Genomic DNA, 24,434 nt, shown 5'->3' with positions numbered 1-24,434 from the left:
GTATTCACGCACGACAGTCATTCGGGGTACAAACAGTAAATCACCCCTGATCCAGTGCTGTTGACAGATCCATATTTTTTTAAAATCTATTTCTATTTTTTTAAGTCACTCAAGATTCTTTCTTAGTAAAATTTTGTAACCTTTTTTTAAATATACCAGACCTGGCCATTTATACAAAAAGAACGGCACCACCTGTTCCAATTCCACGCCAAAATAAGTATGTAGGTAATTTAAATAATTAATTTCACAGACATTTCTAGATCGATTTAAAAAAAAAACTTCATCGTCTTTTTAGTTTTGGTATATTTAATCCCATTCAGAGAAATACAGTTTTTTTTAACATCAGGAAACTTCTCCATTGAAATGTTGGAAGAACAATTTATTTACAACACCTCTTTATCTTGATCATCTATTGAAGAACAAGAAATGCAAGTGGAGTTCTTAGAATCGTTTTCTAGTTCTGAATGAAGTGATAAAAGTATGGTGCATAATAAAATTAGTTACTTTAAGTAATATACGATTTATTTATAACAACATTCTTCATACACATACCTACCTAAAATGTATATTCGTACTTCACGTTCATTAATATTAAAGTCATAAAGTAAAAAATTAAATAGTATCAAGATCGTTTATTCCAATTTCCCCAGTATTGCTCTCAACAAAGTTTATTTTCCCTATTTGCCATGAGATTCTGGTACACCTATACATTGCTAGAGGGGATTGCCTGTCAGTTCCACTCCTGTTATTTCTGCTCTCTGCACATATCACATTACACATTCAAGTTCAAGTTCAAATATCAGCTTACACTAGCTGCATCTCTTCCAAACAGAAAGCGCAGGGCCCCGATTGCGCTGAGCCCCGATTACGGTATTTTTTAACGTCAACAATCCAGACGAACGCTGTTGAACGACCAATCGTATCGCAGAATCGAGAAGCGTGTCTGGATTGGAGACGTTAAAAATTACCGTAATCGGGGCTCAGATAGTTCGAACGAAGTTGAAACGTAATCGGATTGCAACTGCGCCTTCACATAAAAGCTGACAGAAAGCTATATTTTTCAAACGCAAGTCAAATGCATTACGATTCACGAACATTAATTTGCTGTTTTAGTAATTTTAGTATCAAAACGGACTGAATTTGAAAGTGTTTCGCCTTTGTTAGCGCGTAAACTTTACCGAGATAATGAAATGCACATCAGTTGGAATGAAATCGGAGTGCAAGCGCGTATCAGCCGGACTATGCAATCATCATCATCTTTTTAAAGTAAATCTTCTAAATAAATCTCGCCCAAATCCCCCAATGATTTCCAAATTGACTCATAAAAAGGTAGAATGAAGACAATGGATTGGATTCAGGCCGCTACCAACTGGACTATCATCGTCTCAACTCTCGCTGCGCGATCTAGTTTTCACTCCTAAGCTATGTAGTTACAGCTCATTGTAATTCTGAATTTATAGCATGTTTCTGTTATTCATAAAATTGAAACAATCGCTCTGAGCGTTCGGTAGATAATCGTTTCGGAGTGTTGAAAATTGATTTTGCTTGTGGTCTTCACGATTTCCCAGTTCACAGAGTACTAAGAACATTCCCAAACAAATGTCAAAAATGGCAATGTGAAGGAAAAAATTCGTAGTGGAATATTTTTTTTGATCTTCAATTTAAATAACAAAATGTACAAAGGTTTTGCACGTATATTAGCTCATTCGGAAAGATTACAGTCTTGTATTTCACCATGTCTTAGAAGTTCAGTTTTGTGCTCACGGAAAGGAAAACTCGGAAGTATAGGTTATATTTTTGTGAGAACCAAAAAACATGATAGAAGTAATCCTTCGGCCCTATTTGTACCGGTTCCCGTAAAACCTAATCCAGATGACATGAATATAGGTGAAGAATTCACTGGGCGCCTGAAGAAGCAGGATTTACTCAAAATTCTAAACAAGTTCTATCAGAAACCTGAAGTAAGAGTTTTGTCTGCTGAAAATGGACTGGATGACCAATTACTCCATCAGGCATTTTTGTCTTTTAGAAGGCATTGTTTAGAGCACGATTTGCCACCAGATTTACATATAACAATTAGTGATATTTTACAAGGTTGGTGTGATTGCCTCATAAATTTTTAACCTCTCAGCCCCCAAGCATTAGCCGGCTACCGCGTAACAATTGATTATCTATTGTGTCTGGATTCGCGGAGCTTGAAGGATTAATATGTATATTTTTGTACCCTTTTATCAATCTTCTTTTATTTCATTTTTTTTAGGTGCAGGACATGTTGATGACTTATTCCCATACTTTTTACGACATGCAAGATTAGCTTTCCCACATTTAGATTGCTTGGATGATTTGAAGAAAATATCTGATCTGAGAACTCCTGCAAACTGGTAATATAAAGGTTGCATACCTCATGGATCACCTGTGATTCAAGCAGATTAAATCATTTTTAAGGGAGAGACAAGACAATAGAAAAAATTCAATCCATTATATAAACAGACTACACTTGTCATATTTTCTTTTTGTTAGTTTTTTTTTTTAAATTTCTTATTGGACTTTACAGCCTTTACAGACTTTTTCATTCTTTTGTTATTTATAATAGGTACCAAGAAGCCCGTAGTATGAACCGAAAAGTTGTCTTCCATGCTGGCCCCACAAATTCTGGAAAAACATACCATGCTATGGAGAGATTCTTGACAGCAAAATCCGGTGTATATTGTGGACCCTTAAAGTTACTGGCAACTGAAATATATCATAAGTCCAATAAGAGGGTAAGTGATAATCTCAAAAGCTACATTATTAATCCTTGATAGCAGGTGTCCTCTTTTTGGTTGGTACTAATTGTGATGATGATGATTAATGAAAAACAATGAGTAGTTGTGAAGACAAAGCAAAGTAAAAAATTAAATAAAAAAATATTTTTCAAAAACAAGCTTTTAATGCTCTAAAAAGAATAAAATAAAACAAACCCATCAACTTATTACTTTACTCAATTTATATGATTAAAAGCTTGTCGCGAGATTTACTAGATGTATGTATTTAACTATTTGATTTTTTTCTAAGATCAAAGTTTTAGCAAGATCAAGTTACGTATTTAATGTATTTTTATACAAGTAAATCTCGCGACAAGCTTTTAATCATATAAATTGAGTAAAGTAATAAGTTGATGGGTTTGTTTTATTTTATTCTTTTTAGAGCATTAAAAGCTTGTTTTTGAAAAATATTTTTTTATTTAATTTTATTTTCGACTTTTTAGTATTTCTAATGCGGGTTTGAAAAGTTGAAATTTATTGAAACATTTTGGTTAAGGCGCAGCGTTAGTGATTATGACATATTATTTTTTATACACCCTCATAATATTCATATTCAGCTCTCAGCTCCCGAGTGCATTACCGCAGCAAAATTTTTATAAATGTTGTGCTTTAGAGAGTCTAGAGTATAGCAGTAATGTTTCAAACATTACCCCAGCAAAATGTGTTTTTTCCTAATAACTTTAAAACTATAATTTGAACGAATTTTGTATATTAGTGGACAAATTTCTGCTCACGATGGACTAATTATCTGGTATACTCTCGACTCTCTTATCGCACAACCTTTATAAAAATTTTGCTGCGGTAATGCACTCGACTATTCCCACCTCTTCTTTTCACCGCTGCATCTCCTGTGTAGCTAGCACCTAGACTAGTTGATTTAAAGCCAAGGTATATCATATTTTAGGTAATGACTTAGGGCATCTAAAAATGTAAAACTTTCTAGTTTTTTGTAACATTGAAAAATCTAAAAAGAAGCATCATTTTTTTTACCAAGTGTTTCTAAGAAATTTAAATGGAAGCTTTTGATGACAACGTATTGCTTACTTTTTCAGCTGTCGAACGAATCACTTTTATACTCATAGGTCCTGTACATCAGTAGATTTGGTAAATAAATGAATCCATCCGGACTCAGAAACTAAAAAAAAAAAAAATAGCTGTAATTTTTTTATACTGGATTTGTCGATTAAATTGATCATATTACTGCGCTACTGGTGACCAGACACACTGTACAATTATTATAATTTTAGCCTATCTTGTGAGCTAGGTGTCAATAATTAGGGTGATTTACTAACTAACCAGTCTCATACGAACAACAGCAGTAAGATTCAAACAAGTTTGATCCATGATGCCGCACGACTATTGTGTGAGCCCCCAAACTCGATGACATTGTGTCGTTTTATTGCAAATTTCCTATGACTACCTTGAACTACCTTCCGGCTCCATCATCAGACCCTGGTTACCATGTAGGATTGAAGTACTCGTCAATATAAATTAAACGAGCCCAAACTCGACGGGGTTGTGTTGTTTCAGTGCGAATTTCTTATGTACACCTTCCGGCTCCATCATCAGACCCTGATGGTTACCATCTATGATTAAAGTACTCGTCAATAAAAATTAAACGAGCCCAAACTCGAAAACTCGACGAGGTTGTGTTGTTTCAGTGCGAATTTCCTATGGACTGGACGGACACCTTCCGGCTCCATCATCAGACCCTAATGGTTACCATACAGGATTATAGTTCTCGTCAATACAAATTAAACGAGCCCAAACTCGATAGGCCTGTGTCGTTTTATTGCGGAGTTCCTATGACTACCTTCCAGCTCCATCATCAGATCAGCTCCGTGTCATCATAATATTGCATTGTCATCCGACTTACACATGCATGCAAAATTCCAGCTCAATAGAAAACCGGGAAGTGGGTCAATTTTAAGTTGCAAGATTTGACGACAGACACCAGACATGTGAAAGTAATAAAAAGCTTGTAAAAAAATATTCTGTAGGATACTGTGTTACACATTGTCGTTTTTGTACTATAAATCCTTTGCTACTCCTTTTCTTTTCTTTACTTTTATAAAAAGGGAAACCTGTCATCGGCTGTACTATCAGTCTAAATCTTATAGCTAACATTTTCAATGTATTGCTGTTGGTTTCTAAAAAATAAATAAAATAAATAACCTATTTTTACTTTTCCATTCCTTTATCTGCTTCCACTCTTTTCCAAGTCACACACTGATTTAATAAAAACATACAATTTTAGGGAACAGCATGTGATCTGATAACAGGAGAAGAAAGAAGGCATGCGTCCCAGTATACCACGGTTACAGGCGTCACAGAAGAGACTGCTGAGCCCTTAGAATCTGAGCCTTTATTGCTTGATGAAGCAGAGCTCACACCTTCTTCACATGTAGCCTGCACTGTGGAAATGACCTCACTTAATAATAATTGTAAGGAACTGGCTGAAAGGCATAATTGTAGTTCTTTTAGTAATTTTAGTCCAAAACAAAACTCAAATTCAATTTAATCTCATTAGATTGTCTGGTGATAGGTAAGTATAAGTAATGAAAACTTTCAATACAAGCTTGAAATAGAATTGAGACTGAGTTTATGTTTTGTATTCTTGAATTTTTAGCCCTTTGAATGGCAAACCTTAGTTTATTGGCTCTTAATTTTTACGATTGTATACTTAGTAACTTTAGAATGTTGGGTTTCAGATGAAGTAGCTATAATAGATGAAATTCAAATGATTGGAGACAGAGGCAGAGGCTGGGCATGGACAAGAGCTATCTTAGGTAATTTCATTATTTGGAACTCATTACTTACTGTAAATTAAAATACAGGGTGAAATGATGTATCATGAGTAGTCTTTATTTTAAAAGGATGCCAATGATATAAATTTTACCCTGTATAATACTATCTGTTTTCTAGTAAACAAATAATTTATTTCTTCCTTGTTTTACAGGCCTCCAAGCTGACGAAATACATTTATGTGGTGAAGCAGGAGCAATAAATCTCATAGAAGAAATATGTAATACTACTGGTGAAGAAATTGAGGTATGTTTCATGTTTAAAAATAATATTGTACAGTCACGGAATGAAAAGGTTCGTCAGTTTTCAAATTGATTCCTTCAACGAATCGCGAGCACATATTACCTTTTGAAACTATGTTACAGTATAATCTCGAGTTAGAGAAAATAATCTTTAACTGTTCGTCAGTAAAGTTCAAAATTATTCAGATCAAAATTGTTTGACGATTTATCTTGTCAAGAAGATTATTATGATTGATAAACTAAAACCTTCTTGTTGGTTCAAACTGCCATTATTATTTCTTTTAAATAAAAAAAACTATTGTCAATTGGTCAATATCATCATTGCATTGCACTGATGGGATAGAAAAATAAACAAGCAAAACCTTATTCGTTAGCAAACGTCATATTTATTTAAATGTTAGCAGCACTGTTTCTTGCACTGTTATGTTGGCAGGTTTGACTCTCACAGTACCTATTAGTGCAAGCGAAAACCGACACTAAGGTGACGAACCTTTTCATTCCGCGACTGTAGTTGTCTTAGATAGAGTAAGTAAATAGTAGTAAGTGCAGGGACACACTACAACTGGTTCGAGTTCACTGCTCACCTGGCGGCTGTGACGTCACATGGACGCTCTGGTACGAACGAGGCGAAGGTCTGCGGTTGAGTGCGAGGGAGAAACGTATTCCAGTGAGGTGCGCATTAACTCGACTGGGTTGTACACATGATACGTTGTTGCGGTGCCGCAGATTTATCTACAGGGTGTTAGGTAAATGGGTATATGAGCCGACACTAGCCCATGTTAACATGGTCATATAAATGGTATGGTGAAGTCAGAAAATTGATATCTTCATTTTAATTGTTTTAATTTCCATACAAATCGGATTTTATAAAATTTATTTTGTATGAAAATTAAAAAAAAATAAAATGATGATATCAAATTTCTGACTTCACCATACCATTTATATGACCATGTTAACATAGGCTAGTGTCGGCTCATATACCCATTTACCTAACACCCTGTATATAGCTATAGTTACGTATTTCATAGAAATAATTACTTATGGCGCACACTGCGCAGATACCCTATAATATTCATTACAATTGTTGCGACAGATGAATCCAGTAGTCTTAATAAATCAACAGTAGTTATAAATTATTGACATTATATTTTAGGTCCGAACATACAAAAGACTGACAGAGTTAAAAGTGGAAGACTCAGCGCTCGGTTCACTAGACCACGTGATGCCAGGCGACTGTATCGTGTGTTTCAACAAGAACGATATTTACAGTGTAAGTCGAGCCATAGAACAGAGGTCAGTCCCTTGAGGCAGGTATCCAATCTTAGACAATATTCAGTCTTTCATGGCAATTTATTTGTTTACGTATTCCGATGTATTTCAACTTGCTTTGTTTCGCATAAAGCCATCACTTGAGGCCACGCCCCCTTCAGAAAAAGTGCTATAGGCATTTGATACAACTTAATGTGCACTTCCAAGCATGGAATCTTATTGGAATTCGGAAAAAAGTTTTTTTTAGAAGCAATAAGACACTAACTTTATTTTCACGGATTAATAAGTACACACGGCGACAGTTAACTATCCATTTCAATTTTTGCTCTCGCTGTCATCAAATGGTGATTCTTTGCGATAGAACGAGACGACATGACCGGCAATGGGTAGTTAACACTGTTGCCGATAGCACGGTACCGATAGTACATAATAAAACAGACAAAATGATAATGAACTTTCAAATAGTAGTTGATGTAGTTGGAACTTAACCAATAAACTGTCATGAAAGACCATTAGAGCAGCTTTTGTTTTGTCCCAATTACTTAGCATGTTTCAAAATGAATAACCCTATGCAGGATATTTTTAAGACATGAATAACATAAAAGAGTTCTTCCATTTTAGAGGTCATGAAGTTGCTGTGATATACGGAAGTCTACCTCCAGGGACTAAGTTAGCCCAAGCCAATAAATTCAATGATCCCGATAGTTCATGTAAAGTTATGGTGGCCACAGATGCTATAGGACTTGGAATCAATTTGTAAGTAATATTTTTATTGATATTTAGATCGTATGAAAAGACGAAGCACACTTATCAACCCGGAAACGGATCGTAACCGTATCAACTCGAGGCGGGAGTATTCTTTGTATTAAAATATGTACTGCAAGGCAACGTAACGTGTCCTCGCTGTTGCTAGCGTGGCTAAAATCTGTACGATCCCTTTCCGGGTTGATAAATGTGCTATGACCTGAATATTATTAGGTACGCAACTGACTTGTAGTTTGAAAGCTAATATAAAAAATTTAAGTTTAAAAGTATTTATTTCTTGTTACTAACATGTTTGTGTATTTTATAGGAGTATAAGAAGGATAATATTCTATTCTCTAATAAAACCAGTAGTGAATGAAGATGGCGACAAAGAGATGGACGTTATTAGCATATCTCAAGCATTGCAAATAGCGGGTGAGACGAACATAATTATTTCTGCATCTCAATTCTATTCACACTTCCTGACTCACTTATTGCGTTTGAAATTCATCACTTTTTTAACATTGAATATGATGAGATACACGTTTATAACTTTTCGGCGTTATGTCTTTAAATCACGAAGTCAAATAGTGAGTAGGTCTAGTTTTGTAGAATTTCTGATTTGGCCAATATTTTTGTAAGACTAGTAGGTTTTTCAAATGCCGAACTACCATTTTTTTTATCGAATACCTATCGCAAATACTCAAACCTTTTGATAATAGAATAGGGATGTTTCCTGGGTAAAAAAGCAAGAGTTTTAGTTAGTCCGTCAGTTAGCTAATCAAAAACTACTCGACACGTATTTTTCACTTTAAAACGAATGAAAATGTAAAGTGATAAAGCGTGCCAAAGTTCTAAAGAAAAGGCCCGTTACGTCAGTAAGTGCGTAAAAGTGCAGCACTTTATGACGTCGCGCGGAACTTCAACGCACTATAACTTTGCAATTATTTGTTTGATTGACAATAAAAAATATACGAGTACGTGTCCAATATTTATTTTATATTAAAATTGACGGACTAAGAAATTTTTTTTAGGAAACTAGCCTATTACAAATTCTTAATCTTCCTCTTACTTAATATGACTGTTCTGCTCAATATCGATCGATGGCGATCCTACTAGAGTCCTCTCGAATCCCAGTCCGATGCCTAAACATCTTCATAGACTTTCTTATACATTTAATAAAGTTGATCCTACATAATTTACGTCATGTTTCAACATAGGTCGCGCTGGCCGCTACGGTAGCGCCTGGGAAACCGGCTACGTCACGACATTCAAGTCGGAAGACTTGGCCACGCTGAAGACTTTGCTATCGAAGCCTCCTGAACCGGTGACGCAGGCCGGCCTGCACCCAACTGCTGAGCAGATGGAGTTGTATGCGTACCACCTACCTCATGCTAGTCTTAGCAGCCTTATGGTAAGTGGGTATTTTCAGATTACTTATTATGGCGCGATCGGTCGTGCCACTTGGTGCCTTGACCTCCCAAGTTATAGTTCTAAGCTAAATTTTCGGTTGCAGCAGTATTAGTCGCAATGAAATCCTAATGAGACAGGGCCCTTAGACTCCCCGAAGAATACAGACTTTTAGTCGGCCGATAGTTGGGCCCGCCCGACTCTAATCTGTATGAAAAATCGCCCGATGTAATGTGCGCACTTCCTTACATGCCCATACTGATTAACAGCCCGACCCAACTATCGACCAACAAAGTCGGTGGTCTGCGAATAGAAGGGTGCGAGTACATTGATGCGGTAAGAAGAGCGGAGCTGTGCTATGAAGCAGAACTTACATTTATGTCAATCGTTAAAGTTTTTCAAGTCTTTCATTCTACTAATTTTACAAGTAGTCTGGATTTAAGACTTCTGTTCATCAATTAGTCTTACTAATATTATAAATGCGAAAATTAGGATGTCTGGATGTTTGTTACTCTTTTATACAAAAACTACCAAACGGATTTTGATGAAACTTTACAGTATTATTGTTTATGACCCAGAATAACATTAAGGCTATAATTTATGATCTGTGACAAACGAAATTTCACGCGGGTGAAGCCTCGGGTAAAAGCTAGTTAACTAGTTATACATAATAATTCGGATCTCTGTTATCTTTTCACTGACGCGAAGCAGAGCTGAATGGCTAATAAAAAGTATTTATTTCCCTTGTTACAGGACATATTCGTCCACCTCTGTACAGTGGATGACTCCCTCTACTTCATGTGCAACACAGAAGCGTTCAAGTTCCTAGCGGAGATGATCCAACACGTGCCGCTTCCGCTGCGGGCACGATACGTGTTCTGCTGCGCGCCCATCAACAACAAGTTTCCCTTCGTTTGTGCCACATTCCTCAAGGTGAGTTTGAGACACTAGTACGCGGTCACACAGAAGAGTTCAAGTTCCTAGCGGAGATGATCCAACACGTGCCGCTTCCGCTGCGGGCACGATACGTGTTCTGCTGCGCGCCCATCAACAACAAGTTTCCCTTCGTTTGTGCCACATTCCTCAAGGTGAGTTTGAGACACTAGTACGCGGTCACACAGAAGCGTTCAAGTTCCTAGCAGAGATGATCCAACACGTTCCGCTTCCGCTGCGGGCGCGATACGTGTTCTGCTGCGCGCCCATCAACAACAAGTTTCCCTTCGTTTGTGCCACATTCCTCAAGGTGAGTTTGAGACACTAGTACACGAGACACGCGATCAGTCTAGCGGAGACGATCGCATGGGTGCGAAGCGAAGCGAGTGAGTTTACTTCACTGTCGCAATGGGACCTCCTGTCATGACAGTCATATGCTCAAAATAAATAAATAAATGCTGAGCAGAGATAATAAAGATTGTGTTAGGCTAAGAACTCATGGCGCGATTTTCAACCGCGCCCGCGGCGGTTGCGGGCCCGCAGCTTCTGTAGAATGCAGATACTTATGTAAAAACTAATGCACAAACTCACGACGCGGTTTTCTCCCGCAGCGGGCGCGGTTGTAATCGGGTCCCACTCGACGGTTTTCGCCCGCGCCAAAACCGCCCGATCGGCGACCATTTTGTACCAGTGACTTAGCACGCGGCGCGATTTAAATTGATTGATGAATTCCCGTGAGTTTTGAAATAAAACCGCAATTCCACAACCGCCGCGGGTGCGGGTGAAAATCGCGCCGTGAGTTCTTAGCCTTAAAGTGCGCGCTTGCGCTTTGCGCTATTTTAAACGTATGCCTTTATAATCTAGTTCGCAAATCCCTGACCACTGCAGCGAGCGGAGATCTTAAGCAATCGTTTTCGTCGACCGCCGGAGTGGACAGGCAGCCTTAGTATACACCACTAAATTTTTATCACCGAAAAATTTTTGACAGGTTATGTAGAAACGTGTGGAATATTGAAAGCAAAAGAAAAAGAAATGGTTTTCATGAAGTTAATTTTTTTATTAAATTTTCGTTAGTCTGTATTTTACGCGTCACAGCTAGGTCACTCCGCTGCTCGCTAGAGTAGTCGTACGCGCTCGCACGTTGCATCGATCTGTCTGTCTCGCTCACGCCTCGACCACGCTTCCAGTGTTATTATTACATACTTAGCTAACTTAGACCATTTTTAATTTTAATAAGTGTTACATTATCGTACTTAAATAGTGCTAGCGACGCGTGTGTCAATAAATTACCAATTTTAGGAGGATATTTTGAGTCACTTTATTTTACTCTTTTTTTTGCACAAATGGGATCAGTATCAATAACTCATTACCCAGAATTTTTTTTTTCGGTGATTAAAATTTAGTGGTGTATACAAGGCTATAGCTGAACTTATTTTAAATATTAATTATATCTAAAACTAACTGAACTACTACAATGTTTCATAAAAATATTGCTTTCTTGATCTCATGTGAGAGGTTAATTGCTGCTAATAAAATGTATAATAAATAAGTTAGATAAGATTATGTAAGTCACGTCATAATTATAATTTATATGCTGCAATAATTAATTATGTTATTTCTCATCAAAATATGGAAACTATTTAGGTTCTTTTAGGCCATGGCAATACATCTTTGACTGTTTTCTTATCACGCTTATCGTGGACACGACATTGATATTTGAAGGATGAATGGTGTATGAATAGGGTTTCTGATTTCTCGACTTATTTTTTTTCTCGAGTTTCGAGAATTCTCGAGGCCAAAGTCTCGAGTTTTCTCGGGTCTCGAGTCTTTTAATGAAAACTGCTGAAATCGGTTGAAATTTCATAAAAACACAGGTTTTTTAATCTAATATACCTACTTTTATGCACAACAATCAATATTAGAATTTAGTACCACTTATTTTGGTAAGGAAAGAAACAAAAAATAAAATCTTCTTTCATAATTAATATTTACTAAAATCATAACAAAAGTTATAAAGTCGCGTGTACATTAAGGATAAATAACAATAAAAATCTGGAGCTACAATTGAATCACTTGTTTTCTAAAGAACACAAGTCCAAATTAATAGCAAAATTACGATAAATAGTTTTTTTTTATGAACAAAAAAACTATTTAATAGATTTTTAAATTTCTTACTGATAACGACTTAAATAAACTTTACGAGGAGGCACGAGTACCTAACCTAACGTCTGTTAGGTAAAGTTACTGTCTAGTTAACAAATTTTTCAGTCTTTAAATCAGTCAGAGTTAAAAATACATAATAAATATACTCGTTGGTGAACATGAACATTATTATTACTTAGTTTCGATTGAGAAATTAAATCAGTTAAAAAAGGAAAGACTAGGCCAGTCTAAAAGCAACGTTGACCTATTAAATAATTTAAAACTTACTTTTGTGTAAGAAAATAGGCTTTCAAGAATATTAAAGCTTCAAAATCGAAACTCGAGAATTCTCGAGCTCCGGTAATTTTTTTCTCGTCTCGAATGAAGCCAAATTTCTCGAGTTTTCTCGAGTTCGAGAAAGCTCGAGCAGAAACCCTATGTATGAAGTATGAATGGCAGTCGGCTCTGTATATCACACGTGATCGACAAAGTTTACTTTATTGTTACTGTGAATTAAAAGTTACTTTGAATTTCATGACATCCTTGGCCTACAACTCAGTTATTAACAAGTGTGATAACTATGTAGAAATGTTCAGTTTAACAGACTAGTCACTATAGTCGCCAATCCGTTTCGAAAAAAATATCGAAATTAGTTGACTTCTCAAAATTGGGATATCCAATAGGTCAGGCTAACCTCAAGCTGTTTGGCCATTGCCCACAAATCATCCCTTCTCCCCTAGTAAATTAGAGAGAATCGCCCTCCTGCAAATGGAGGCTAAATGACCTGATCATCATCAGAACAGTATCATCGCTGTCAAATGCTCGCTTCTGGTACTTGACTCTGTATTCGTTTGTCCTTAGATGGTCCGTCAGTACAGCCGCAACGACCCAATCACGAGAAACTGGCTGTGCAACGCAGTGGATTGGCCGCTGCCTTCGCCAAAGACCATTATGGACCTGGTCCACCTGGAGTCAGTATTCGACGTGCTTGAACTTTATTTGTGGTTGAGGTGAGGCAATCTTTGTTTTACTTTCGTGATCGTCTTTCTTTCTTTCTTTCGACTTTTAAGACTTTAGGCCATGCGGTAAGGAACAACATTCTGCCGTCTCGTACAACGGTACATATGGATGGTCGATTATAAAAAGTTACTTTTCGATCTTGTCAATAGAAGTTACATTTAGGCTGAGTTGCACCACCTATCTTTAACCGTGACTATAACGATAACCGGTATATTTTGTATGTAGTTTGACAGATTTTTGACGTTTGTTAAAGTTGAAGATGTGCAACCCAGCCTTAGCCATTTTCGACTAACTTTTAACTTACGAATTTTATGGTCTTCTGTTCAAGTTCAAAAAGAGTAGGCACCTGATAAATAATAATGTAATTTATCGTCTGAATTAAAATCAACCGACTTAATTAGGAAACTAATTGTTTTGTTCCAGCTATCGATTCCCGGATATGTTCCCAGATGTAAGATTAGTACGAGACATGGAAAATGAACTGGACGCGATTATCCAACAGGGCATATTCCAAATCACTAGGTAAATACAACCACATTATTTATTTATTTATTTTGTCCTTTTCTACAGGGCGTTAGGTAAATGGGTATATGAGCCGACACTAGCCCATGTTAACATGGGCATATAAATGGTATGGTGAAGTCAGAAAATTGATATCTCCATTTTAATTAGGTATTTTAATTTTCATACAAATCGGATTTTATAAAATGTATTTTGTATGAAAATTAAAAAAATTAAAATGATGATATCAAATTTCTGACTTCACCATACCATTTATATGACCATGTTAACATGGGCTAGTGTCGGCTCATATACCCATTTACCTAACACCCTGTATATACTGTGACTGAACAGTGCCACTCTCCTGCAATCGTGGTGCCCATTGCAATGGGCAGTTATGTGTAATGTGACCCATGGACTGTAGTCAGCGTCAAATAAAAAGTTCGTGACAAAGTGGCCCAAATATTGATAACACAACTTTATTAACAAAGACGCGTTGCGAACTTATTGGTTACTTTGGGTGTCACGAACTGTTCAACTGTTTGAAGCTGACTGTACCTGCCTAAATAGGTGTTAGTTATTATTATTATTACTTTTTCTTTTTTCAGTAACACTGGCGTGGCCCTATCAACAGAACTAGCGCTACAGATTGGCAGAGAAGTATTTGAGAATGTAAGTCCATATTAAATACATGGTCTGGTCGTTTGATAATTTGTATGACACTTAAGTATTTGTTATTTATTGCCAAATCAGTTTACTAAATTAAATTATTTCAGCAATCAAAGGATCTCAAAAAGGAGAGTATTGGTAAGTAAAATCTTCTTCATTTTATTACATACTTTATAAGACCTTTGTTACTAACACTTTTATGGGCTAAGTATGCCTGAAATAAATACTTTTTTATTTATTTATTTATTACATAATTTTCTTTATCTAGGATACATTACCTAACTAGATCTTAGCCTCATATTAGGAGTTGAATTTTGCAAAATACCGTCCTAGTAAGCACCTACTACGTACTAATATAAAAGGAACCCCCATGCAAAATTTGAGACTCCTAGCACTTGTAGTTTCTGAGATTTCGTGATGAGTGAGTAAGTCAGTCAGTCAATCAGTGACCTTTCGCTTTTATTATAGATTTTATGTTATTTCAGAGATGGGTATGACCACGGAAGTCACGCAAGAATTGCTAATGCAGATGAACTGTCCAGTCGTCACTGAGAGGAAGCATGGGTTCGTATCAACAATAGAACACAGAAACTAAAGGGAGATGTGAAAAGGGGGCGGGGCCAGTGTCGCAGCAATATGCCCAAAAACAGACAGCAGCGACGTCATATTATAAGTAAACACCAGTGAATGTGTGCATGACACACACTCTTCGTGACGTATTCGCACCTTCGGTAGAACAAGGGCACAATTGTCAAAAATTGCAAAAATGAGTTAAGTATGCAGAAATACTTTAAAAATGTGTTTTCAACTGTTGAGACAAAGACACCCGTTTAATTCCTTCAAAAAACCGTCAGGGGCAAATAGCGGCTTTGTCTTATTGGCGCTTTTATTTTACTGTTCTGACGCGACAAAGTCTCATTGGTCAGTTGCGCCGTCAGCGGGGAATGAAGTACTTGTCATTTGGAGCGCTAACGCCGCAATGGTAAATATGCCCTTTAATGTTTTTGGTTTCTGGAGTGACAAGGCCACATCTATCACACTTATGCCTAGTAAGTAATTAAAAAATGGGAGGGAAAAAGTCGTTCAGACAGTTATGCCCTTGTCCGTCCAACTTTTTTTTATTCTTTGGTCTTAAAGTCGAGTGCTATTCCAAAAAATGTGCTTAGGAATTTAACAATGTAACTAAAAATCCATTATGGAAGGATTAAATTATAATTAAAAATAGTGTAGGTACTGAATAAAACATAAAGAGACTATTTTTTTGTTAAGTTTATGTTATTTTTATAAAAATTCTATTATTTTATAAGTAATTACGAGCGTATTTCCAGAGTTTTGCTAAGTAAATTTGTTTTGGAACAGTAGTTATAAAAGAGTGAAGCTGGATGCGGGCAGCGCAGGACCGTTCATTATGGAAAACCTTGGGGGAGGCCTTTGTCCAGCAGTGGACGTCATTTGGTTGAAACGAACGAAGATTGATTAAAGAACTAACGGCCACCCACGACTTCGTACGCGTGTACCTCTAACCCCCTCAGGGTTGGAGTTTCGTAAAATCCGTTCTTAGCGGATATCTACTCCCTATAAGGAACCTACCTGCCAAATTTCAAGTTTGTAGGTGTTATAGTTTCTGACATTTTGTGATGAGTGAGTCTATATCCTTCCGCTTTTCTATAGATAGATACTAAAAAGTCATGTTATCTCTAAGTTTTATTCACTTTTTTGTGTGAAGTTACTACACGCTTTAAAATCAATAAAAAAAAATACATTATTTATGCAAAAACACTGCTTATTTTTATTCCAACATCATCCTAAATTAAAGCTCAAATTGGTCATAACTACAAAATAATTTAGATATTGGTGGAACAAGGGCATAAATGAACCCCCTCCTTGAAAAGAAAATTAATATTAAAAAAAACTAAAAGCTTTTTATTCTTGCAAGCAATGCGCGTAAAATGTATATAGTATATAGTTTATGTCATACAAAGGTGGATCACTTTACAAGAATATAATCAGAGCTAGACCATATTAAATCCAATAAAAATCTTAAAATAGCTCTCCTGTAAAATTGCAAAAAGTGCAATTGTGCCCTTGTTCTACCGAAGGTGCGTATTGTTTTTATTTTGATTACTTTGTGTGTGTGAATTTCTAATGCGACACTGGGTTTCGAACTCAGCGCATTAGTTGGCATCTCTCTACCATCTCTATGGTATCAACCATTGGCGTATCTAGGGGTTATTTTTGGCCTCTCCCCTCCATATGGCTCACGAGAATTCTATGCTAGCTTGCATCGATATTTATAACTATGTAGGCGTAAAGTCTGTAAACACTTGAAAAAGAGGCTAATTAGTGACTGAGTTTCTTCATCATCATCATCATCATTTCAGCCATAGGACGTCCACTGCTGAACATAGGCCTCCCCCAATGCTTTCCACGTTGATCGATTGGTAGCGGCCTGCGTCCAGCGCTTCCCTGCTACCTTTACGATGTCGTCGGTCCACCTTGTAGGTGGACGTCTCACGCTGCGTTTTCCGGTACGCGGCCTCCATACTTGCTGCCTCATCGGCCACTGAGTTTCTTGCGTAGCTTCTTCTCAGCACTGGCCCATTTATTGTCCCAAAACAGTGGTAGGGTAAATCCTGGGACGTGTAAAAGTGCTTTTTAAAAGCGACCTTCACTAGATCCTCGGTCCACCTACCACTAGTGTGGGGCCTGCCCACCAAGGCCCAGAACAGACGGTGAAACGCAACTGCAACGAAACTGCAACTGCTAGTTATTTTTGAGTTGCATCTAAGTTTCTGCCATAGCGTCCGTTGAGAGACCACACAAGACGCGACCCGTTTGAAAGTTTCACGCGTCAGCAGTTGCAGTTTCGTTGCAGTTGCGTTTCACCGTCTGTTCTGGGCTAAGTCTTCCGGCCCGTGGTCGCCATTCAAGAACTTTTCTGCCCCATCAGCCATCAGCTCTGCAAGCTATGTGCCCCGCCCACTGCCACTTGATTTTAGCAATTATGCGGGCTATGTCGGTCACTTTGGTTCTCCTGCGGATCCTCATGATTCGATCAATAGTGAGTGGAGACTGTTATTTACTTATTACATATTTCTGATTACATTTTAGATCGAAACCAGGGTCACCGAAGCCTCGTCCGAAAGACAAAGGAGACAATAGATTCGTAAGTGATTTGGAACGTTTTAATGAGGGCTATCGTTTTAGCGCTCACCAGTTAGCGCCACTGTAGAGTAAGGTCCTGTCACTTGCTAGTAGCGAAGACAGTGGCACCAACTGGTGAACGCGAAAGTGGTAGGAGGACTATCGCATTTGCACTCATCAAGATGGCGCCACTGTAGAGTAAGGTCCTGTCAATCGCCAGGGGTGCCAACTGTTAAGTATAAAAACGATAGCCCTCATACTGACTGAGTTAAGCGCTGGACCTGTAAATTATCTAACTAAATGGCAATGCCAGATTTTGTATGGAAGGTGGCGTCTTTTTTTTTTTCGCGCGGCCATCGACTAAACTTTGTTTTTTGATTACAAAATAGTAATAAACCAAACTTACTATGACATGTATACCTCTAAACTCAGTCTGAACTGAGTTACGAGCGTTAAAAGTTTGATGATTTACATACTAGATTTGCTTTTTGCGCGCAAGTTTTGTAAGAAATTGCAACAAAATATTCCGCTATTTTTTTATTGCGCTGATTCTACTCCACACTGATGCCTGGAGCCTTTAATGGATGGTATTGTTTGTTTACACATACAATGTCACTATTTTGTTGCAATTTCATACAAAACTTGTGCGCAAAAAGCAAATCTAGTATGCAAAATCATCAAACTTCTAATGCTCGTAACTCAGTTCAGACTGAGTTTAGAGGTATAGGTACATGTCATAGTAAGTTTGGTTTATTACATTATTTTGTAATCAAAAAACAAGGTTTGGTCGATGGCCGCGCAAAAAAAAAAGACGCCAATTTTCGGCATTGTCTTTTAAATTAATTGGAATTGTCTTTTTTGTTTTCTTTTTTTTTAGTTATAATTTATTTATTTTTCAGAATAAAACGGTTATCTGCAGTGATTTAAGAATAGCCGGTTAGTGGGTATATTTATTTATTAGGAACATATCATAGGACTTGAGCTTCAACCACATCAATGCGTCAGATCGCCATCGCTGGCGTGATCATAGGCCAATGACAGGTCGCGCGACCTTTCATCCACTCGGACGCGCCCCACCATTCTTCCGCTAATGTTTGAGTGTTATCGGTACACGCTAAATGCTCCATTAGTGCACAGGCACACTATAATGCCTTACGGATTGCTCGGACCACACTCCCCGCACCCCGCGCGACCGGGACCAAACATTGCTGGGGAGCGTCCGAGTGGATGAAACGATCTATAGCCAGCTTATGGCCTAGGTCAGTCTTTCCCAAAGTGGGCGATAACGCCCCCTTGTGGGCGCTGCAGGCTTAAAGGGGGGCGGTAAGAGACCCAGAAAAAAAAATCGGGACGTTGTGTAGAGGTTTGGGAGGCGTCATCTACTAGGAGGACTCTTAGACATCGACTGAGATCGACTCTTGACTACAAAAATGGGGGGCGCTAAAAAATAATTTATTCTCAAAGTGGGCAGTAGACTAAATAAGTTTGGGAACCGCTGGCCTAGGTGATGAATGTGATGATGATGATGATGAGGACTTTGTTTCAGAATTGGGTGCCTCTACCGAAATCGCTCACATGGCTTTGAGAAAAAGATCAGAAGTGCCAGTTATCATCAAATCTGAGTAGGTTTTATTTTGTTTATTTACTTTCCTTTACTACATTTAGGGTTCCGTACCCAAAGGGTAAATACTAAATAACTACAGAACCCTAAAACCGGGGCCTATTACTAAAACCTCGAAGAACTGTAATGTAAAGGCTGATTTATAAGTACCTAACTACATTATGATATTTTAGGTAACTAAATTATTAACTTAGTTACCTACTTACTTATCTACATAACACGTGTAAAACAGCCTTAACAGCTTGACAGTTGAAATTTTCACAGATGATGTATTCTCTATTGTCGGATATAACAACAATAATTAAATATTTAAAGAATCTATAAGGGTTCCGTTTTTTGCCATTTGGCTACGGCATGCACCCTAAAAAAAGTATTTAAAATATTTTTTTCCGTTTTTGTTCGATATTAATAACGGCAATAACACTTGAAATATTCACATTATATAAATAATAATAAATATCCTTGGACATTTGACACTTCGCCGTTAGCCCCAAACTAAGCAAAGCTTGTAGGTAGGTACTATGAGTACTAGACAACGGATTTAAACATACTTAAATACTTTTTTTTTGTAAATACATATATATTTTATACTATTTATACATAGAAAACACCCAGACAGACCCGTCACAGAAATTAAAATTCATAATTTCAATTTCTACCCGGCCGGGAATCGAACCCGGGACCTCTCGGCATATTAGTCCGTTCTGAACCACTACACCAAACGGCCGACGTATATTAGTTGTATATTCACTTTGAAAATAAATAATTAAATTCAAATAAGTTTTATTTATTTTATTTATTTATTTTCCATATAAATACACACAGTAAACATTAATATTTTCTGCCAAACTGTGACACAGTTTGTCGGCAGCAGTTCTCACAATACTGTTATTACATAGCCTCTAAATAACATTATACGTATAGGTACAGACGACGGCACGCCAAGTAAAACACTTAGGTTGAATTGCACCACCCNTAAATGGTATGGTGAAGTCAGAAAATTGATATCTCCATTTTAATTAGGTATTTTAATTTTCATACAAATCGGATTTTATAAAATGTATTTTGTATGAAAATTTAAAAAATTAAAATGATGATATCAAATTTCTGACTTCACCATACCATTTATATGCCCATGTTAACATGGGCTAGTGTCGGCTCATATACCCATTTATCTAACACCCTGTATAAATATTAACGCATCGATCTCTGTCTTTAGGTTACTAAGGAACTCTGAGCAAATTCTCCGCGAAGATCCTGAAGGAATGGACCTCGAAGCAAAGAGGAAACCTACTAAAGCAGCGCCCTTCGCACAGGGAAAGACTGAAGAAGCAAAGGGAAAACTGTCGGACATGCTTGTTGCAAGAGTGAGTTGTTACATTTAATGTTTATGGTTTATACTGCATTAATTAGTATTTTTCATTAAAAAATTAGCGATCGAGGATTCGAATTCCGCAACGGAATATGATGTATATGTAATAAAATTAAAATTACTAAATTACCATGTTTTTCATTGGTGGAAATTGTGTGACGCTGAAAATCAGTTATTTTTATGAATGACTCACTTTAGCATGACTTTTTTACAGTTAATTGTAGTTTCTCCATTCCTCTTTTTCCAGAAATAACTAATTTCTAAATTGTTTCCAGGGTCTCATCACTCCGCAAATGTTGAAGAAACTCCAGCAAGAACTGTCCACAGACAATAAAGCAGACAGAAGTAAAAAGACACTGAAAGGACTCGGTAGAAATAGAAGAAAATAATATAAATGTTGTGTATTATAAGAATGTAGATATATGACGACAGGATGAATGTGAAATAAATGTTTTAGAGATATATTTTTTCTTTTACTTCACCGAATTCGCTTTGTAAATCATTAAGAACAATTACTTCGTTCATTCAAATTTGTTTTAGATAAGTCAATGTATTCTTTTATTTGCATTAAGCGGTTAATAGGAGCTAATTACCGTAACTAGACTATACTTATCATTTTTGAGCTACAACTTCTATGTAGATTTTGTAAGCCGGATACTTAAGAATAGCGACAAAGAAAAAGCGATGCACTTTACAATTCGTTCAAGTAAGTCTTAAATAATAAACGTTAATACGAGTACTTTTTGCTCAGTTCAAGATAGTATTTGGAAGCTGTAATATCGGTAAACATTGTAATATTGTCGTTAGTGAGCACTACAGGTCGGCATAGATGAGTCCATTCAGTCGTCGTGTAATCAGTCGTCAAGTAACGACCTATTGACATAACCGCACTTATCTATCACCTCGCTATGAGGGTAGTTGCCTCCGCGATATAACTCGGTGGTGGACGGTTTCTGACAGATGAAAAATGATTTACAAAGATCAGTTGCTGATTTTGTTCCTTGCAATTATCTATACATCTACAATAACAGTGCGCGGTACGTGATAGTTATTAGTAGTTAATAGCTATAAAGTGCTGTGATAAGTTAGTTTGGTGTTTATTATTCATTATTTTTTTTCACAGCGTACAGAGTTTTCGATACGGATGATGGAGTAACGATATTGACTCTTGAAAACGAGTACATAAACATACAGTGCCAAACGGATATGCCTATGACTTATTGTGGATTTATTCATCCAAGTGGACGGAGATACTCGTAAGTAATTTTCTGTTAGCATTATTATAATTATTTTTTATTTTACCGTTAAATATTTCAATAATTAAGTATTGCGCTTACTTTACAAAATAAACTTTTAAAATATACTGAGCAAAATAAACAACAAGATAGGCGGTCAGTCTATTTTTGCACTAATAACATGGTAGGTAAACATTGTTATGACTGAATCTTATCTTAAAAACTTATTTGTCTGAAAAACCACCTCTAATCTAATAATTCCCGGGTGACAAAGGTGAACTTTAATTTGAGCTCAACGGTTTTTCTATGGGAATACTCGGGTAGTTATACTGTGACTTACCAAAATCCTAGCATGAGTGGAACCATGCCAAGCAATAAAACAATATTTTTAAACGACAACCTGTGGATTTGATTGACCATAACAGGGGTGGAAATTAAGTTTTATTTAAATTGTACCAAACTATGTAATTTCAGGTTTTCAGGCGGTAGCCTAAACAACGGCCACTGCGCCGTCAAAATCAAGGCGACAAAACTGGACAGCGGTGAATGGATATGCCACATAGGGCGCTCGAACACTGGCTTGGAGATCATGCAGTCCATACAAGTTCGAGTCGTGAGCCAAGTGGCTGCAATCAGGCCTAATATAACTGCGGTGCATGGGAAGACGGTGACCTTGGAATGTTCTACGACAAAGGGAATGATTCCGATGAGCTACTGCAGATTTGAACCTCCTAATGGAGGGACGCCTTTCAGCATCAGTTCTGCAATTACAGTAGAAAAGTAAGTAAGTAGGTCTTACCTATTACTGAAATGGCCAATAACACATTTATTTTAATGCCACATTTGAATTCGATTCTCCAGTGGGTTTTTTTTTGGGTGAAGAAGTCCAATGTAATGTATCTAATGTTAATTAGACAATTTAAAGTACTTACTTGTACGCATAGGTTCTATCATTTCCGTTTTCATTGAGAAAATTGATATGAATTAACGTCGGCTAAACTTGCAGTCAGAAGCATGTTACAAATAAATAAGTAGTTAAGTACTTTTAAATATAGTAAATTCATACTGGGTCTATTAATGGAACTAATAAGAACGGTATAGCAAATTGCTAAAGAAAGCAGTAAATCGTATTCTTTGTCGCTCAACGTGAAAGGCTTACATACAGCAATAAGTAAACCAATAAGTAGGTAATAATGAAAGGCCGGCCTAACCGGCCTTTGTGGAAATCATTGAGGGACGCCTACGTCCTATGGCTGAAATGATGATGATTAATGACAGGCAGAACCCTCATTCGAATTACTTTATTTAAACGTCACCTTTCCGATTCCAGTCCGATCCTGGGCAAGTACTACTTCCCGCAGAACAAGAGTATAGACCGCGGCGACTGCGCAGTGACAATCCGCAAAGTGAAGTATGAGGACGTTGGCCTGTGGACTTGCGGCGCCGGGCTCGATGATGGCAAGGAACACATTGACGTCATCAGCCTTCAAGTTGAAGGTTTGTCCTAACATTATTTTTGTTAGGAAGCACTTTCGATGGTATTGAAACCACCTACAAATAATAATTATTATCCAATGTAGAGAAACGATGCACATGAGACGGTTACCGAGTGAGACGCGAGGCGAGGTTCTGGGTTCGATTCTCAAGTGGGGCACACAGTTTAAAATTGATTGTTAAAAATCATTGAGACCAGACACCTCTGTAGAAGCATGGTTAATTTGTCAGGGATTATAATTTGTCTACTTTTCTATAAGGATTTCAGTTTATAATTTAACTGAATGTCGCCGTAAAATATGAATTCACTAACTAATATGCATGTCATCATTACATTATTTACATTACATAGATAAATAACGACCTACCTGTCCTACAGGCCTGTATACCATGTCAACAGCGTCAGCGACCGGCATCACCTTCGGAGTGATCGGAATAGCTGCATTCCTCTGCGTCCTTGGCATTGTGGTATGGAAGAAGCGCCGGTTCTTAGGAACTGCCCCACCGGAGGAACCAGAAATCATCGAGATACAGGAACTGGGGCCAGTGGCTAGGAGTAGGAGCAGAAGCGTAAGTAGGAGCCCTAGGGCTTCGCCGCAAATGATGCGAGCAGTCCCGAGTGTGACGGTCCAGTCCCCTTCTGAAGCGAGCGGATCGCCGTAGGGATACCAAGTTATAAATACCATTCGTTTTAGAGCATACAAAGTTCACAATGTCTAACCCCCTTATTCATGCAAGCAAGCTAACTGCGCACCTCGCTCTAATGCAGTGGTTCTTAACCGGTGGTCCCTGGAGGCATTCCTAGTGGTCCGCGAAGACATCGTAATAAACAAGTGACGTGACGTGATGAGTGAGTCAACACAGCGCACAGTGGGCGAGAAATCGACCTCCCCTTTCGGGTAGGATTTAAAAAAAAAGTGGTCCCTGACAACAGAAATATGGTAAAATGGTCCCTCGTGACTTAAAGGTTAAGAACCACTGCTCTAATGCGACTCTCCCTCGCACTCAACCGCATCTCACCGCGTTCGC

The 24,434-nt window shown here is 37.5% G+C and overlaps 1 protein-coding gene across 1 annotated transcript; it reads left to right on the top strand.

Moving 5' to 3' along the window:
• Positions 1 to 1,471: 1,471 nt before the first annotated feature.
• Positions 1,472 to 24,295, top strand: LOC114356080 (ATP-dependent RNA helicase SUV3 homolog, mitochondrial). The gene is given in 19 exon segments (XM_028309165.1): positions 1,472 to 2,094; positions 2,261 to 2,381; positions 2,594 to 2,762; positions 5,062 to 5,248; positions 5,516 to 5,593; positions 5,764 to 5,855; positions 7,005 to 7,144; positions 7,742 to 7,876; positions 8,193 to 8,299; positions 9,085 to 9,278; positions 10,028 to 10,207; positions 13,211 to 13,359; positions 13,793 to 13,891; positions 20,524 to 20,671; positions 20,952 to 21,090; positions 21,800 to 21,932; positions 22,386 to 22,691; positions 23,242 to 23,408; positions 23,785 to 24,295. Coding segments are annotated over 19 exon segments (3,249 nt in total). The 5' UTR covers positions 1,472 to 1,673; the 3' UTR covers positions 24,069 to 24,295.
• Positions 24,296 to 24,434: the final 139 nt, after the last annotated feature.

This window comes from Ostrinia furnacalis, unplaced genomic scaffold (genome assembly GCF_004193835.3).
Source record: "Ostrinia furnacalis isolate ACB-3 unplaced genomic scaffold, ASM419383v2 OfSCF2637, whole genome shotgun sequence".
NCBI classification, from domain to species: Eukaryota; Metazoa; Arthropoda; class Insecta; order Lepidoptera; family Crambidae; genus Ostrinia; species Ostrinia furnacalis.
The sequence above is the reverse complement of the archived record's forward strand: the minus strand, read 5'-3'. Positions and strand labels throughout refer to the sequence as shown.